Below are 19697 nucleotides of genomic sequence, written 5' to 3' on the forward strand. Positions count from 1 at the left end.
ATATATATATATATATACATATATATATAATTTTGAAAGGAGGGCACTCACCAATTCGCAGATAAAACTTCTAATTTATTCAATTTATTAAAATATTGAACCTCAGACAGTCGTCAACGTTTCGGTCCGCATTTCAGACCTTCTTCAAGACAGACATTGTAGCAGCAAGAGATCTTACTGCAACAGGTCTCTGTGAGTAGTAGTGAGTGAGTAATTCCATTAGCTACGTGACTCAAGACAGCTGTTTCAGTTAGCTAGAAGGTTCTCAGCCTTACTGTTTATACAAACAAAGCCACAATTATGTTCATGAAAACATAGCTCACATTTCCTCGCACAAATGAAGATCATTAAAAAAATCTTTACATATAAATACACTAAAGAATGAGGAAAGTCTTATTGTGTGTGGAAGGACATTCCACAGAGTGGGTGCAGCCTGAAGAAAGTCCTGCAGTTGTGAATGGGAGTAAATAATGAGTGTGGATGAGAGATGTTGATCTTGTGAAGAGCAAAGAGGTTGGGTGGGGAGGTATTTTGAACATAGCGAAGAGATGTACATTGGTATAGTTTGGTCTATGGCCTTGTGTGTGAGTAAACATATTTTATATTGAATACGGTAGAATACAGGTAACAGGAATGTCTAGCAAAAAAGATTAGCTTAGGAGCTGTATTCAGGATGAAGTGTAGTGATAAGAGTCTATTTCTGGTAAGATCAGTAAGATGACTATTGCAATAATCACTATGGGAGATAATGAGAGCATGAATTAAAATTTTTGCAGTGTCTTGTTAAGGCATGGTCATGATTTTGTATGTTTTTAGATGCATGTAGCATGATTTTGAGATAGATTGAATGTGGGGTACAAAGAACAGTTCATAATCACATGACACATAGGCTACGTGCTTGTGAGTAGGATTATTGAGTTCTTAACAGTGATGGAGATATCAATTTGGTAACTACTATTGCTCAATAGAAATATAATTAATTCTATTATGGAAATATTAAGTTTGAGGTGGCGAGATGATGTCCAAAATGAAACAGCAGAAAGGCATTCAGTAGCACGGACCAATACAGATGGTGGCAAGTCTAGGGAGGATAGGTAGATTTGAGTATTTTCCGCAAACATATGATACTGAAATCCTAAAGTTTTTATTAGTTTACCATGATGAGATGTGGTATACATATTAAGAAGAGCAGAGGACATTCAATCTGTCTCCAAATCATGTTATATGCATCTAAAAAACCTATCCAAAATACGACTCACACAAGAAACTACCAAATCTCTTATCCATGCACTCAATATATCCTGCATTGATTATTGCAATAGTCTCCTAACTGGTCTTCCCAAGAACAGACTCTCGCCACTGCAATCCATTTTAAATGCTGCTGCTAGGCTGATCTTCCTTGCAAGACGCTCATCGTCTGCTGATCCGCTCTGCCAGTCCCTTCATTGGTTGCCTGTATCTTATCGTATTCAATTTAAAACACTTCTACTCGCATATAAAGCTATTAACCATACTGCACCAGCTTATATCTCTTTACTTATCACAAAATATCTCCCACCTCGACCACTCCGCTCTGCACATGATCTGCGTCTCTCTTTTGCACAGATCACTAGCTCCCATTCACTATTACAGGACTTTCATCGGGCTGCTCCCATCCTATGGAAAGCCCTTCCATGCACAATAAGACTCTCCAAACTTTCAAGTGTTCCCTGAAAACTCACCTCTTCAGGCAAGCCTATCATATTTATGTTCTACATGCATAACCCTCTGAGGCACTTATGTATTATATAGCTTACCTTCTGGACTGTAACTTGGCTTGGTGGGACTGCTATGCTATTACTGATGCCCGTCCTTGTGTTTCCCTCCTATATCCCTATAGATTGTAAACTTGCAGCAGGGCCCTCTAACCTCCAATTCTGTCTGTGGTTACCCAGTTTGTTTTATCACTGTCTACTATTGTAAAGCGCAACGGAATCTGCTGCGCTATATGTAAATAAATAAAAATAAAAATAATCCTAAGGCTGGGGCCACACATGCCCGCCAAGCGGGTTCCATTCAGAGGGTCCTGCTTGGCCACAAGGAGGCTGTGTGGGTCACTCACAGTGGTGTTGGCAGATCCACTGCTGACCAGATATCAGAGAAACCACAGTGTGGCACATTGAAATGTATGTTTTTGCCATATAATTCTGTCATCCCGCAGGCAGGTCCTACCACAGCACAAATGTGTGGGTGGCCACATAGGAGTCTGTGTGCAGGCTACTTCCAGCAAAGCAGATCCCGCTATGTGTGACCTGGCACGATAGCTGGATGCACACTATAAGATTATCTTTCCATTCTGGCTAGTTGGAATGAAAACCAATTGTCATTTGATCCCAGGAATTACCAGATTTTCATTCCAACCAGTTAGAGTGGAATTTTACAGTGTTTATCCATCTTAAGACTGAGCCCTGCAGTACTCAGATTCAGAGAAACATACATTGACAAATCTATTTAATAGGTAGGATGAGATCCAAGAAATGCCTATGTCCTGAAGACCTAGGTATTGTAGTGTGTTTATGAGAAGAGTGTCCAGCTGTGTCAAGAGCAGCACAAAGATCTAGAAGAATAAGTGAATAATGTCCTATGGACCAGATCATTATCATTATTTGGCTGCTATATCTGTGGGATGTTGGGAATGAAAGCCTGACAAGCGGAGGGGCTTGGGAGCTGAGAAATGGGAACTTTGAGAGAGAGTTTGGGCCAGAATAGTGTTTTTTTTTTTTTCAGATAATTTGAAATAAAGATACCCAGAGAGAGAGAGAGAGCGAGAGAGAGAGAGAGAGAGAGAGAGAGAGAGAGAGAGAGAGAGAGAGAGAGAGAAAGAACAATGGAAAGGTTACAGATTTGAGTTAAGGTCGGGATGAGCATAGTAGACAGGGCTTCACTTATTTGGCATAGGATCAAGAAGAGTGGTAGTAGAGTAGGAGGATAAGAAGACTGTTGATTTTTGTATGGTAGACATTATGGAAGATAAAAAAATATGGAATAAAACAATGCAGTGGTCAGTGGTTTACAACATTTTTTCTCTCCCATACCCCTTGATTAGGCTTTTCAGTCATGAGTATCCCCTCCTTTCAATTCAATGTGTGCCTTTATATTAAGGAGTAGCGGAGGAGTAGTGTGCGTTCAGGAATCGGTTAACTCTGTATCTGGACGCTGGCTGTGTACTGTCTCCGGGGTTCTGCTAACGCCTGTAGGATTAATGCCACTGCTTCCCCCACCCGTATCAGCATGGGGAAGATGAATGCTGATTCTGAGGGCAGTGCCATTAATTCCCATTGGATTGCTGGTCTGGCAAAAGTATGATGATGCTGCAGACGGAACTGGAAGTGAAGCAACGTGGTTCATCTCAGGAGACTTATTTCACCCTTGAGAGACTCCTTCCTCTTCTGCAATTACCAACCCCAACCGGTCTGCAGTGTATCCCCAGGGGTACATGTACCCCAGGTGGAGAACCACTGGTATAAGTGATAAGTGATTCTCTACAGGCTGCCTCAGTGACATCAAAACACTTTGATATAAAGTATGAAACATAATTTCTGTAAATCGACACTGTGTTCTTAATGATTTTACTTCCACCAGCATAAACTACACTGAGCCACCAATGTACAGTCTATGCCAGCTAAACAGCAAAGAGAATGGGTCATGTTGATGCATGCATTATTAAATATTTCCAATGAAAGTCTGCACACTAATTAAAAATTATATTTTGCTGTAGAACCTGGAGTATGTACTGTATTTGGAGACCCCCACTACAATACCTTCGATGGCCGAACATTCAATTTTCAAGGAACTTGTCAATATGTTTTGACCAAGGACTGTTCAACATCTACCTCAACGTTTCAAGTGTTAGTAAGAAATGATGCACGACGCACACACTCTTTTTCATGGACAAAAACCGTGGACCTTGTAATGGGAGGAAGCAGTATTAGTCTCCAGCAGCATCTCACAGTAAAGTGGAATGGAACACGGATCTCACTCCCTTATGAAACACCTCATTTTCATATAGATCTTGATGGTTACCTTCTAAAAGTGACTACAAAATCAGGTATGAGATTCCCAGGTACAGAATGCTAACCATGTACTTTTGAACATACTGGTCCTGGCGTGATGGCCACAACAACCATAATAATTACCATATAATACACATTTCTGTACGGATTGATGTGTATAGTCTCAACACCCACTGTTTTTCCATCCACACCCTGAACAGTCATTGTAACCAAACCCATGTTAGCTACAGAAATCTACAGTAACTGAGACATTTCCCTTTATCATAGTCACACCTCGTGATGTCACAGAACTCGCCCATGAAATAAATGTCTTTCATATGTTTGCAAGATGACCAGTATTGTCAACTGTATGGCCATTTCATAGAGAACCATCTGCACTCATAGCCTCGTTCAAGGTGACTTAGGGGCCGATTCAGCAGCAGTTGCAGTTCTGCTAAAATGTGCTAACTAACTGAATTTTTTACTACGTTTCAGAGAGAGAGAGTTAAAGGTGATCACAAACCAGCTCCTGTCATTATTAAAATGCAGCCTGTAGCATGGCAGATGGTTGTCTGGTACTCTATCACCACACACTTTATCTCTCTCCAAGGCATAGGGGTTGATATATCAACTCAAGCAGTTCAGAATTGGACCAGTAAAGATGTCACCCATAGCAACCAAGCAGCATCTATTGGAATATTCACTAAAGGTTTGATCATTGGAGATTTATAGGGTGTACTTGATAAGTACTACGTCAAAGCTGATTGGTTGCTATGGGCAACTTTTCCACTGGTCCACTTCATAAATCTCCAATGCATCAAACCTTTAGTGAATATTCCAATATAGCTGGGGAGATTTCAGATTCATATAACACTGGGCTGCTTTATGATATCTTTCTGAATTAATCTCTTGACATTCATTTAACTGAAGTTTCATTGCACTACCCTGAATCAATCCCCCAAAAATTGCATGAATGCGTGATAATTATTTCCCCCATTCTTATTAATGAATGCTGCTAAATGTTTTAAGTTCACAGAACAAAGGGACTAAAGGTGGCCATACATCAGAAAGATATTGTACCCAATCATACAATCTCAATTGATTGTAAAATGGATTGTATGCAGATTGTGTGCACATTGTGTGTCCAAAAACCACCAAGGACTGCCGGGGAATTGAAGGAAAATTGGACACATTCATGAGCGCAATCGATCTTAAGATCGATCTTTCTGATGTATGGCCAGCATAATTCATGTTAGCAGATTGCGTATGTGCCAAGTTTGATAATGTACCTTTGCAATCATGCTTACACTAACATGTTAAATACAGAGTGATTGACAGGAAGGGACCATTTAAGGGAGTTAACTAGAGAGTTGCGGCAAAAACACAGGGGTGTCATGGCTGCTTTAGAGGCGTGTATCTGAATTCAGCTTTGCTCATGTACCTAGAGAAACATTGCGCCATTATTACTACTACCACTTATATAGCCATAGTCAAGCTGAGGAGCCAATAGTCCTCATTATTGTGCCAGTACTGTGTCTGCAATTGCGCATTATAGGACAACAGCTTTACTTACAATGATTAGCAGGTTTGTATCCTAGAAAAACAAAGCTGCGTTTGCATCTGCATACAAACATAAATTATGCCCAAAGTGCTTATAAATTACTTCAAATAAATCAGATGTATCAAGCTTAAAAAGTGATAAAATGGACAGTGATAAATAACCAGCCAATCAGCTCCTACCTGTCATTTTTCAAACCCAGCCTGTGACATGGCAGCTAGAAGCTGATTGGCTGGCTGTTCATCAGTTTATCACTTTTTGAAGCTTTATATATCTGGCCCTCTGTAAGGAACACATTTCTGCTAGTAGACTAAACATTTATTGCATTGAAGCTCTAAAGAAATATGATTTACCTTTTTTAATGCAGGTTGATTGCAAGTTCTTCTCTTGTGCCTCAGTTTTGACCACAAATGCATACCAATTCAAGAATATTAACTATTATTTTTAGCTACTGGGCAGTAATTGTTAATTTATACGTACATTTCTGATACATTTGAGAACTACTGACATGATTTTGATCGTCCGAGTAACATAGACAGTGAATCATCTTGCGATTATGTTAATTGTACATAGGGAGAGGGGCCCTAGACTAATGTGAGGGGCTACCTGCTGAGACTTGTAGTGCAGCAAGCAGCAGTAGGAGATGCAGGTGCACACCAAATATAAAGGCTAATTAATAATATTGCTATATTGCATTTCAGAGTGTTAAATGCATTTCCTGTAAAATGCTATATGTAACAACTGACTGCCAATACTGGTATTTACTACTATTTCTATTATACATGTGGCTGCAGTGACTTATTCACATTGTTTAATCAATATTTGTATTCAACACGTTTAAGTTTTGCAACAAATGCAATTATGGACTTTTGAATAAGTACTTTTATTTTGCATTTGTGTCTAATTGTATCTTTGGCACTTGAGTAGTTTCACGGCGGCAGCCTAAGCTACGTTTGAAGCTACGTTGTCAGCGTAGCCCAACGGCTGCCTTACTTGTGTAATTTCACGGCGGCAGCCTAAGCTACGTTGTCAGCTGCCTAGCATAGTAAGCGTAGTGTCTTTGCGGCAGCTCTGCATAGTTAGCGTAGTCACGTACTGTCCCCAGGAGCTGCAGCTCTGTCCTGGCATCAATGGCAAGCCTAGTGAGCGCCTCTCACACAGCACCGGTAACCACCAGATTCCTTGCGCCGGCGGACGCCAGCAGAGAGGGGATCATGCGGGCTCCATCTGAGAGGTGCTCTCCTGCGTCTCATATGCTTGTGCGTCTCAGTAAGTATTGCAGTAGGGTACGGCAACCGTGCCGACAGGGTTAGGGGTTCAGTAGCGCGTGCATCTCCTGCAAGTGCGTCTCATGCACAATAAAGGACACATTTGCCAGTGCTTCATGTTACATACTGGCAAACCCCCACTATCCATGCCAGCCCGTAGCGTGGCGAGTGTAGCGGTAGGCATCCTTCTGACGTGTTCATACCCCCACTATAAACGTCGGCGTGGAGTTGACTTTATAAGGCGAGGCAATCACAGTGAGCCACCAAACCCGAAGCGTGGCAAGTGCAGCGTGCCCCACGAGGGGACATGGATTACTTGACGTGTATTCCGTGTCCCCTCGCTGTCCACACTTTATAAGATCAACTCATCACCGACGTGGATAGTGGGGGTATGAACAAGTCGGGAGGACGCATACCGCGTCCCCTCGCGGGGGTCGCAACGCTTTCCACACTTCGGGCTGGAGTGGATAGTGGGGGTGTTTCAGGAACACATTCACACCTGTCATGTCAGGCAGGTTAAAATGGTTAATGGTTCCCACACATTGTAATAAGCGCTGACTGACTACGCTAACTGCATAACGCTGACTGACTAACTGACTACGCTAACTATGTAAGCTCCGGCTAGCCCGTGAATGGGTGGGAACATAAAGCTGATACTGACAGGGACGCCTGACTGACTAGGCTTACTACTTAAGCGGCCGCGGGAACATGCTCTATTGACTACGCTAACTACTTAAGCGAGCCACGGGAACACTACGCTGATTCTGACAGGGATGCTATGCTAACTACGTAACTGCCGCCGTGAAACTACACAGGTACTGTATATTTCACAGTTAATACAATCAGTAAATTTTTTGGCATTAAAAAATGGTCCAATATCATGATTTTAGCCAGATGGTCATTCTTGGGCTATCCTACTAAAGTGTAGGTTTTTAGTTGAAAACTGTTTTGTTTTGAGGTGATGACACGGGGTTTGGAATAAGTTTCCAGACCCATACATTATAGCTGCAAAACAGGTCTTCTGGGGCTGGTTATCAGAGATGTTGCTTTGCATCCCCAAATAATTGTCTGCTATCAGAGCTATATAGATAAAAACCAAAAGGATCTTTTAATTTTAATATATTGTGGGTAATTACATACTACCCATAGAATAAACACTATCCAGACACATATATTTATATTGGAGAGAAAGGGATTGGGAGACCCGCACCATAAGTTTAGTGGTAATAGTTTGTATTGTTTTGTGGGTGGAAGAACTGTCAGCCTGCCAGGAGTTTTATCCAAATACAATTCCTGACCTGCTAGGGTGCAGCCCCCTGATTTAATATTAACACATTTGAAACAAAGAGAAAGAAAAGAAATCAGTTTGGACGGGACGCACTCCTCACCCACAATGTCTATTTTAGACTCTTTATAAAAACATACCTACAATTAGGTGTATACTTTATTGGTGTATATTTACACATTGACCTAACTGGTCATCATTTATTTTGGAGGTTCTCAATTTTATTAATTGTATGCAACCTTTTTGCATACAATTAATAAAATTGAGAACCTCCAAAATAAATGAAACATATATTTATATACATCTTTCATTATTGTACAACTTTATGTACCAGTTTAGTACTGTCACTTTTTCATTTACTACAATCACTGTGAAGCCACATCTCTTTGTCATCTGAGAGTTAGGGTTCCCCTGGAACATTGAATAGGGTGAGCTGCTGGCACGGGGGTTAAAAGGTTAGAGTAGATTGTTTTCAGATTCCCCCAATCAGGCTCACGGCTAATGCAAGGAGCCCACTGCATTTAGCCATGAGCCTTTCTACAAAAACCCAGTGACGTGGAAACGGCTTGTGCAGGGGTTCAGTTAGATACTGACTGTGCAAGTTGTGACTGCTCACTGTCACAGCTCGCAAAAAGCATTGAATATACCCATAGATAGAAAACAGATAAAGCAATGTTTGATTTTAGAGAGAATTGCTAAAGTCATGTTAGTGTTAAAACTAAACATCTAAGTGAACCAATGCCACTTGCTGCCCAAAATTAATTGTATTTTAAAGTGTGTGTGTGTGTGTGTATATATATATATATATATATATATATATATATATATATATATATATATACTCTGCGCGGCACTCCTCTGCTTGGTACTCTCTTTAGGCAAACCAACATCCCCCCCATAGATGCAATCGAAAAAGAAGTGTCACTCTGGGACTGGCATGGGTGGATATAAGATGCTTTATGCACATCCTGGAGTCACACTTCTTTTTCAATTGCATATAAAAATATATTTTTTGTATTTTAAGTAAATATATATATATATATATAATTTCTGTTTGCTGGAAGCAGGCACTCACCACAAGCGAACTCAGAGCAAGTTGAAATAGATGGTTTAATCAATCATCATGTATGTCATGACATACATGATGATTGATTAAACCATCTATTTCAACTTGCTCTGAGTTCGCTTGTGGTGAGTGCCTGCTTCCAGCAAACAGAAATTATATTTGGGATTTCGATTCCCTTAGAGTGGAGCACCTCCTTGTTGTCCTGTGACTTACCTGTGTGCGGATCCTCCTACCAATATATATATATATATATATATATATATATATATATATATATATATATATATATATATATATATATATATATATATATATATATATATATATATAGACACAGTACAGTGCGGCACTCGGTGGACTTCAATCAAATAACCACACAGAGAATATCGGAGAATATATTTACTTAAAATACAAAAAAATATTTCAGTGTACAATTAGTTGCAATAGTGTTTTATTTTTTTTATTTTATGTTATAATTATTAGTTACTTTCAAAAATTACAGATTTTATGAATTAATAAATTAAGATGAAGGGCTGGACATTTGATGCATTGCTGAGAAATTGGCATTTTCATGAAGCAAATGGGGCAGTTACTATGAATGGCTGGAGCATAGTAATTTTTCTTGGAAAGTATATTGGACACAGGAACAAATAACGTTTAGAACATCTGGTATATTTCCTGGATCAGCTAGTTAACAGACAAGCAGGTCCACAGAATCCTAGAAGATGTGTTAAGGGCTTAAATTTGTTTTGACAAAACTGATTTGGAACTGTAATATCCTGGTTGTAGATAAACACGGGGTGAATGCTGAGAAATTTCTTATTAACATGTGTCAAATACATAGTGAGGATTCCTGTGAGATTTGGTCTGCATAGTGGATTACTGTTCCAGGCATACATTATTTACTGTTAAATGAATTAAACAGCATGTAAAATTAATGAGGCAAATTGTTCATGTAATGTGATCATTTCAAAGTCAGAAGGAACAATTATATAATAATACTATAATATAGCAAATATAGGATTACAGCACAGTTACAGTTCCCTTTTGTGCTCCTTTGGTTGCCATGGTAACTGCAGAACCTCTTAACAGTGATGAAGATCATACTCTGTGACCTGGGGTTGATGTATATTTGTATAAGAGTGGAAATATGTTATTCTCTTGTGAATGATATTAAATCAAATTCTGACACAGCGATTGGCTGAGCCAATGCAAATTCATCAACAATCACTTTAAAAAATGTGCACTGAATTGCTTTAGTCTATAACACTGAAACTAACTATAATCTCCATTTCAGCGAATAACTAGCTTAAAACTCACACTATTTTACAACGTTCATTTTCTATTATGACGTTGAAAACAACAGAAAGACACAAAAGGGTAAAAAGAAAAGTAAAGTGCACAGCAGCTATATTAATTACTGGACAATAACCTTAATTTGACGGGATAATGTGAAAACATTATACAGGAAAACAGATTACTAGGAAAAATCTCATAAAAGGGATAAAGAAGTGAAAATAAAAGTAGAGCAGGGAATGTTAAAGAAAGAAGCAAGGTTACTTTCTAGCAAAATACAATATATTGGGCATTTCTTCTTGGTTACCATTCCAATCCACTCTTCACCACTAAATGCACCTATCATTTTAATGCACAATGTTCTAATCTGAGGCTCCTTCAGAAAATAACTGTTCATAGGAAACAATTCACTTACTGGGGATGTATATACTTATATCATTAACAATTAACAAAATTGTCGGTACTTGTTTAGTTTCACGGCGGCAGCTTGCTTCGCTCGCCCACGCTAAGGGCTCGGTGGCTCGCTACGTTCGCCACGCTATCGAAAGTCAACTCCATGCTAACGTGGATCGTGGGGGTATGAACTATTCATGTTGGCATGGATTTTATTTTACAAAGTTTGCAGAGCGCCAATCCCGGAAGTAGCGGGCGGCCATGCTGCCGCCGTGAAACTAAACAAGAACCAAATTGTCTTAAAATATTGCTAGGCCAGCTTTACATATGTGATTAAATAAAGTCCACAAATGGTCACTCACTCAGGTTAAAAAGGAAACAGTAGAACTGTTTCTTTTGGATTTCTTAACCATAGAATGTTCAAGTCCATTGACTCACAGTTCTGGTATTTGGGTAATAGTGAACTCAATTGCAAAAAGAGAGTAATCCTGTATGGAAGAGGAAAGTTAATATGAAAAAGATTTTAAAAGCATAGCACCCATTTCTGGTGGTATCCCCTTGGTACAGCTTTAACACCCCTCCATTTGTATGCCCCAATAAAGTTGCTTTATGTTTGATTGCTGTTAAATGTGATTAGGGTGGGACTGGCCCACAGGGGTACAGGTGAAACCCCCAGTGGGCCCCACTGCCAGGGGGCCCATCTCCTCTTGGGACTATGATGTATTTCCTGAAGTGCATTGCTGTTATTAATCTGGTACGTTATCATGCATGCACTAGCAGTATTTACTATATACTGTACTTATCAAAGGGCCCAGCCCATGCACTCTCTAATGGTTAGCCAAACCTCTGTGACAGTTGGCCACACCCATTCTGGAGACTGGCCACACCCCTAAACAAGGGCCTCTATCCCTGCTTTCCCCAGTGGGCCCTTCATGCCCCAGTCCGACACTGAATGTGACGTTGGATTATGTTCCTACTGTATGTATTTGATAGTCCATATGGTTGGTGGTTTTTCTTCTCCATGGTGGGGGCCTTTTTTGTTGAGGACATTTAAATAAAGTATACACTTGTCCACAGTTACAAACGTGGCCAGATCCCTATATCTGTTGGTGCTCTTAAAGCATGAGGCCCTAGGCAGCTGCGTTAAGATTGCATGACATGTAATGATCAGGTCACTTTGGTGAAGGAAATGGAGATTACTTGGGATTTTTGAAAAAGGTAGACTAAGTACCAGGTACCTTATCAAAATATGCTGCAAATATGAAAAAAAAAAAGTTTTTCTCTGGGTTAATATTTTACTATTAGGTAGTAAGGTACAGTATTAGCATTAGATCGAGCATGTCCAACGTTGGCCCTCCAGATGTTGTGAAACTACACATCCCAGCATGCTTTGCCACAGTTTTGCTATTAGAGAATGCTAAAACTATTGCAAAGTATGCTGGGATGTGTAGTTTCACAACATCTGGAGGGCCAACGTTGGACATGCCTGCATTAGATATTTCCTCTTGAATATAATATTTTGCATGACATTCAAAAAGTTTGATAAAAAAATCAATTTTAATTGTCTATATAAATATGATATAAGGTTTATTTATACAGGTTGAGTATACCTTATCAGAAATGCTCTGGACCACAAGCATTTTGGATAAGGGATTATTGAGGATTTCGGAATAATATATTTTTTCATACTCACCTGGTGGTGCCCCCGATGGTCCCCAGATGTCCAAGGTGTCCCCTGGCATCCACAGCGGCTTTCGTATTCTTCTTCAGCTGCATCCTCAATCCCAATGATGCATTGTGTAGGTGCCAGCACGCCCACGCAATGCATCATTGGGACCGGAGATGACGCTGAAGAGGAGTCCAATGGACGCCGTGGACACAGGGGATGAGGTAAGTATAAAAAAAAGGTGCTGGGGGCGGGGGTGGGGGGAACGAAACAAAATAAACTAAATATTCTGAAAATCTACGGTTTTTGTAATATTTCGGATATGTATATGATTTCATCCAGTAATAAATGTTAGAATGATATGTGTTACTGTATGTATTTAAACATTTAAATTAATTTAGAAGGGGAGATTCTTGCCTTTATTGTCTGTGGTAAAGGGCTAAGCATCAGTGCAGACTGTTCAAGTTAGCGTTAAAATGGTATAACAGATGTCAGTGAAATTTTGGTCTGTGTTGAACACAAAGGATCCTTTTTAAACTTTGCAAAAAAGATTAGAATTGCTCTGCAATTTTCGATTAAATATCCTGTCTCTTGTCTGTTTCAGAGCTTTTATACTCTGTCATGAACTCCATAGTGAACTCTTAGAGGGGTATTCAACGTGTGCCAATATTTCTGACAGTCGGAAATATCAGCAAAAATCTGTCCACATTGTCGCCCATGCAGATTCGGATCATTTTTACTGACAGTCTGCATTTTTGTTGCTGATCCATAGGCTTTTACGACCATAAGAACATCTCCGACAGTCGGATTCCATCCGACACTCTGATCCAACTCTCGGAAAATTTCCATCAGTCGGGAATATTGAATAGGTCAAATGTATTCTTATTGAAAGGTAACGATATTTCGGACTGTTGGAAATATCAGCACACATAGATTATAAAAATGAAAAGAGGTGATGTTGCCCATAGCAACCAGTCAAATTCTGTCTATTATTTTGTAGGATGCAATAGAGAAATTGATGTTATTGCTATGTCCCAATATAAGCAATAAGTAATTCTTATCTATTCTATCCTTTAAAAAAAAAAGAAAACAATGTGTTGAAAAGTTATTGCATGTACAACTAGAATTATATATTCATTTGGCATGCGTAAATAACATAGGGTAAGGGTCATAGGGTTGACACTATGTGGGTCAACATACATCAGGTCATCCACTAAATGTTGAGGTCAACCGTGTCGAAAGGTCGACACAAACATTAGATCGAAAATGGGAAGGTCAACAGCCATAAGGTCGAAATAAATTTGTCACATTTTTTGACCCTAATGTAAACGTAAGTTGACATGGACACGGTATCAGTGTACCGCACTAACCAAGATCACTTAGCACAACACAAAGTCGCCCGTGTGTACAGCTTAAGAGCGCATTGACAGGACAGTGCTTATCACCTGGTTGTACTTTTACTATCATCCTTTCCTTATCTAAGGGCCATAGAAAAGGGACACAAATTACAAAGCCAACAATGACATCAGTTAATGAAGAATAGCCAGCAGTAGTCAAATTACATCCAAGATTCAATTACCATTTAGAAATTAACTTTATAATGTGTTTTAAGACTGCTTTCTGAAGCATCAATCACTTAGACATGACGTTGGCAATAATACTCATTTGTCTTAAGAGAGTGGTAACTCTTCCAAAGGCCTTATTAATTAATTTGTGATTAGGTCCACCACAACTAGAACATTGCCAGCAAATGTAATGATAGTATTTCATCAGCCTCAATGGCATACGCAGCTTCTTGTGTACTACCCTGGGAGAGTTCCATGGCTGGAACACCTAGAGTACTACCAATGTTAAAATAACCAAATATTTCATTTGTTTCCACTTCTACAGGGAGATTATTAAACTATGCCAAGTGAGAGTGCTGATAGACCCTAGAATAATACTTTATTTTTTTTCAACATAAACAAATTAAAATGATTATTGTGCCTTTCATCTTATAATCAAATTCAGCAGCTGAATGTTTGTTATTAAAAACAGTGTAATTTTATTTTGGAACGATCCTCATTGTGCATGAGAAACATCTGTGTGTTCTGGCCTTATGTATACAGTATACGTCTTAGCAGTTCTACAAAGAGATGCCTGTTGGAACCTATAAGAAAACAATAAGTGCATGTAAAGACACTCGTAGGGAAGATTTATTATTATTTGCTGGCAAATTATTACATTCAAAAACGTTGGTTTATTTATTCATAACAAGTAATGTAAGCTTTTTCTATAGTTCATTTCAGGTCTTTGTAGAAGTAAAGGTTCTAATTGAAGTTAAAGGGGGACATTTTCTAAGATGGGAGTTCTATTTTACATGGGATGTTGCTATAGGCAACCAGTTGGATTCGATTTCTTATTTATTGAGCACCTTCTAAAGATAAAATAGTATCTGGTTGCCCAGAGCAACAACCCATGTCAAATAGAACTCCCATCTTAGACTAAATAGCAACAATGAATATACAATGTATATTGGATCTCTCGCAACCCATCATATCTTCGGACAATCAGGCCCTTACAGGTGTGGTATCATATGTCGACATTGTGGTGTCGACATCATGAATATCAAGACGTCATTGTCAAGTTTTTATTTATTTATTACGTATCAAACCTCATAAATTAAGTCAGTTTAGATTTTAAAATATCCATGCCATTTTGGTTGCATTGACAGGGCAAAATTAATGTCACCCATGTACTCCAGTGGACTAATTCCTCTCGTAAATACGATATTTAAAAAAAAAAATAGAAATGATAGTAGGCACAGCAGCTGTTAAATGTGGGAGACAGCTCTCTATGGTGTAGATTGTGGATAATGGGTTGAATGTAGATAAAGAAGCCTGTTTATTAACACTTACTACAACACTAAGGGCCTTATTCTAGTTTACTCATCGTGAAATGGACTCCCCCTGTGTGCAACTGCTGAGTAAGTCTAGACTTACTTGACGGAGCGTTGGCCATGGGGACATCAGGGCTGTTGATGACGTCCCACCCTCCCAAGTCCTGGCTCACCTGTGGTTTTCGGCAGCACTCCCAGAAAATGCTGGTGTGTCTCCTACAAATGCTGGATGGCTGTCATTCATCTTGTGAGTGGCTAGCAATGACTAGCCATCGCTGGCTTCATTCGCAGGGGGACCTGTACGCATGTGCGGTCTATCAATAATCAATCTAATAGTAGTTCCAAAGAAAAGCCTTATCTATGTATACCAAACAATGTGACATACGTATAATCTCAATTTGAGGTCAGGCGAGGATTAGGTGACCTTTATGACAGTAGCTTGCGCCTTATGAACTGAAAGTGTCATAAAATAGGTAAAATTGGGAGCATGTTCATGCAATTGTGGCTTGTGTGGTATATTGATAATTGGCAGCCGTTCGAATTGGTCTGAATTGGGCCCATACTGTACTGTGCTGCAAGATTCAGCTAAAAGCTACAATAACATAAAACCTTCATGTGGATTCTCTACACAAGCTTACATAGCTCAGATATTACAAATGTAAAACACAGTGTTTGTGTTTCCATAGTCTTCTGCAGACATAAAGCCACTTCATTCTTCACAAGTCCTAACAAAGCATCAGCCACAAGTAACACATTTGTTTTATCCAGAAAATTAATATAATTAAATGCAGGCTATAGCCCAAATATACAGCATTTATGTTATACATCTGTCATTGTGTTCACTGCTGGTGCTTATTATTGACATGGGAATGTGTTAGTTAAGATCTAAATTAATTTAGTAGAATTGGACAAAGTTGCACCCCAAATACAGTATAAGCAGGAAATGATGCACACATGAAAAGGCGCATATGTTCCATCAGACACATAACAAGATGTGTTCAGTTCTCCTAGTATAAAGGCCAGGTTTGCATAGGGAACAGCAGATGGTATATAAAGTTCCTTGATAACACAGAAAAAGCATATTTCTATACAGAAGTATAGTGCTATCAAGTGTCACCTCCACAAGATAAATTATTGTCTTCACCGTGTTAATAATAATTGCAAGAGTTGCTTTTGGCAAATACAATATAATTGTATACAAATATCTGTTGTGTATCCCTTTAAAATGCAACTTGCAATCTTCTGCAGTGGAGAGGAAATGAAAGTCTCCATTAAGTATTGCAAATAGTTCTATATTATATGAAGTCATATATGACTTCATAAAATATCCAGCCATACTTAAAATGTAATTACTATCAATGGAAGGGATCAAGATGTAATCAGCCAATTACAGTTGTCTAACTAGTGTTGGCAATTGTCATTATCTTCATTGCGTTTTGTTACACCTCCAGCACCTGCACGTAGAATGCTGTCTGATGGGTATGCATGCTACTACAGTCAGGTCTATCTGAGTCACAATTACATGAACTTGCTCCTAATTTTTCCTATTTTAGGACACCAATTAATATTGAACTTTCAGTTCATAAGGAGAAGGGGCAAGGTACTATTGTATAGGTCATTAACAGTAATCCTCAAAATGTCAACTCGTCTGACCTCAACATGAGATTACACGCATGGAACAACATGTCTGGTTTACATAGGTGTTTTCTCTGGAACTACAGTACTTTTAAATGGATTTGTCAAGATGCTCTTATCTGTGACCTATTTGTATATTTGTGGAGCGGTTTGGAATAAGTTACCTCATGCACCTAATCAGTGTTTACATCTAACGAGATTCTACAGTTGTGAGTTTGTCACCAATTCTTTAACACTAAATGTTACTTTTAGCATTTTAAATATTTGACTAATTAAGTGCATACATAGAAACATTATATTATATTTAAAATTTATACAAAGAACATATTCTAAAACTAAATGAATTGAAATGGGAGTAATTTCTGTGAAACCGATGAATATCTCAAACTAATAACAGTGTATTTGTGCATTATATGACCTTTATTATTTCTATATGTAATATTGATAATCTCTGCATATTCAGGTCTGGAAATATCGTGGGATGGAGACAGCTTTGTGGAAGTGATGGCAGCTCCTCACCTGAAAGGAAAACTCTGTGGTTTGTGTGGAAACTACAATGGACACAAAAGAGATGATCTGATAGGTAGTGATGGGAACTTCAAGTTTGACGTGGATGACTTTGGTGATTCGTGGAGGGTGGAATCTAATGAGTTCTGTAACCGCCCTCGTAGGAAGACTGCACCTGAGTTATGTCAAGGGACTGTTAAGGTGAAACTCCGAGCTCACAGGGAATGCCAGAAGCTAAAATCATGGGACTTTCAGAATTGTCATTCAACAGTTGACTATGCTATGTTCTATAGGTAAGTTCTAAATGAAACATTATATTCTGCAGTTATTAAGACTACTTCCTAAATCTGCACTTTAATAAATATAACCCTTTATGTTTATCCGAAACGGTGCATAGTCCATTGAGCATAGTGAGCACAAAAATATATTTTCATTATTGCTTACTATACATTTCTATACATGTTTGTAGCTTCTTTTGATGCTCTGAGACTTGGATTTTGGCCACTGTTGAGAACTGAAATATATTTAGAATTATTGTTCCTCTGCACCAGTGTGTCAATGAATTTAGCTCCAAACACATGTGCCTGTGTACTGGGGTGACGACATCAAGGTGTCTGGATGAGAACACTAGGTTCTGTAGATAAAAGCTGCTTTTATTGTAGAACTTGGCTGGCTTACATGTTGCATTTGATTTCATGTGACGCTGAGTTACAGAGTAACTACCAAACTGCTTGGCTTTTACAACTTCTCTAGACAAGGATATAGCTAGAAATTTCAGCAACCCAAATTATGGGGTGGCTTTTCAAGGTCTCTAGAGAGGAACACCTTCCTCTTTCTCTGCTCCCCTCCTGTCACTTCTCTTTTCAAGCCAGCTGCTTTCTTTCCTGTGCCGTGCACAGTCCTACGTTCTATATAAAAGTAAACCCCCATTTGTGGAAGGTGTAGCAGGAATTTGTTATCCTCCTGCCATTTTCAAAGACTTTTATTTTCTGTACATGCTGCTAGTCCAAAAGTGAACACACAACCTAATTGTAAATGGAACGTTTCCTTCCAAACTTCAATAACTTAAGAACAGAACTTTTACAAAGCTCCAGTTTTTATAACCTAGCTTATAATACAGGACTTGGTATTTTCATCAAGCTTCAGCGGGCTCCTTTGTCAGATGTATATCCACATGCTCATGGATGAAGTTTCATATCAGTAACTGCTAACCTCCAAGGTATGGAACAGTGTATCATGTTGCTTCTAGGCCTTATTGATTACATCACTAACCATAGGAATATTTCCTGGTTGTCACATTAATCTTACTTGATTGTGGTCTTACCAGATTTTTTATCTTTGGGACAATTTTTTCTTTTTTTTTTAAGAGCAAACAGAAAGGACTTCTTTAGCGGTCTTGAAACAAAATGCCACAGAATTTATAAGGAACATGCTAAAAATACTGTATCATACTGACATTGTACCAAATAACACAACTCATACCATTATCCAAACCTTTTATTAAGTTTATTAAGTTTTGTCAGCGATTCAGAAAACATGGTATCACTTTGGGTAGTTGATTAATGATATTTTTTTAGCTGCTTTGGAGAGGAACATGTCCGACATATATTTATTATAACTACTCCATTTAGTAACATGTACCAGTCCTTCCAAAGCACGCTCAGCATTGCGGGCCAATTCCTTCATGTGCATGCTGTATTTCCTTATTGAGGCTTGCTTCTGGTAAGTCTCAGTTTTATAGGCGACAGCAAAGTCTCTCAATAGTTTATTTAAAGGTCATTCATTCTGAAAATATATTTTACCTTTAAATTGCGTATATCACATACGTCAAACAGAATGAATAAAATGTACGTTCTAGTTGATCAGCTGTTATTATGCAGTGTTACAGTATATCTAGAATTTATTGGATCCTTTCACAAGTTTGTTCCCTTCATCAGTATACAATGCCCAAGGTGGCACAGAATAATATAAGCTGTATTCAATGCAGCCGGTGACTGGGTTTGTATGGTGAGAAAGCCATCCTCACTGTAAAACCCCCTCGCCATATTCAATGTAAGGGCCAAATCCTCGTGAGAGGCCAGCGAGGATCCTCTTAAACAGCGAGGTTCACCGCA

At 38.9% G+C, this 19697-nt stretch overlaps 1 protein-coding gene across 2 annotated transcripts in view; it reads left to right on the top strand.

The window, feature by feature from the left end:
• BMPER (BMP binding endothelial regulator) overlaps nt 1-19697 on the top strand; it is a 207164-nt gene that overhangs the window by 151033 nt on the left and 36434 nt on the right. For both annotated transcript variants that reach the window (XR_014474987.1, XM_083188458.1), the window contains exons 12-13: nt 3758-4087; nt 17540-17876. Coding sequence is in view for 1 of the 2 variants with exons in the window: in XM_083188458.1 (XP_083044584.1) it covers nt 3758-4087; nt 17540-17876 (667 nt within the window). In the remaining variant the exon portion in view is untranslated. The remainder of the gene's footprint in view (nt 1-3757; nt 4088-17539; nt 17877-19697) is intronic.

The sequence above is a fragment of the Crinia signifera genome, chromosome 5 (assembly GCF_055691185.1).
Source record: "Crinia signifera chromosome 5, ASM5569118v1, whole genome shotgun sequence".
Taxonomy (NCBI): Eukaryota; Metazoa; Chordata; class Amphibia; order Anura; family Myobatrachidae; genus Crinia; species Crinia signifera.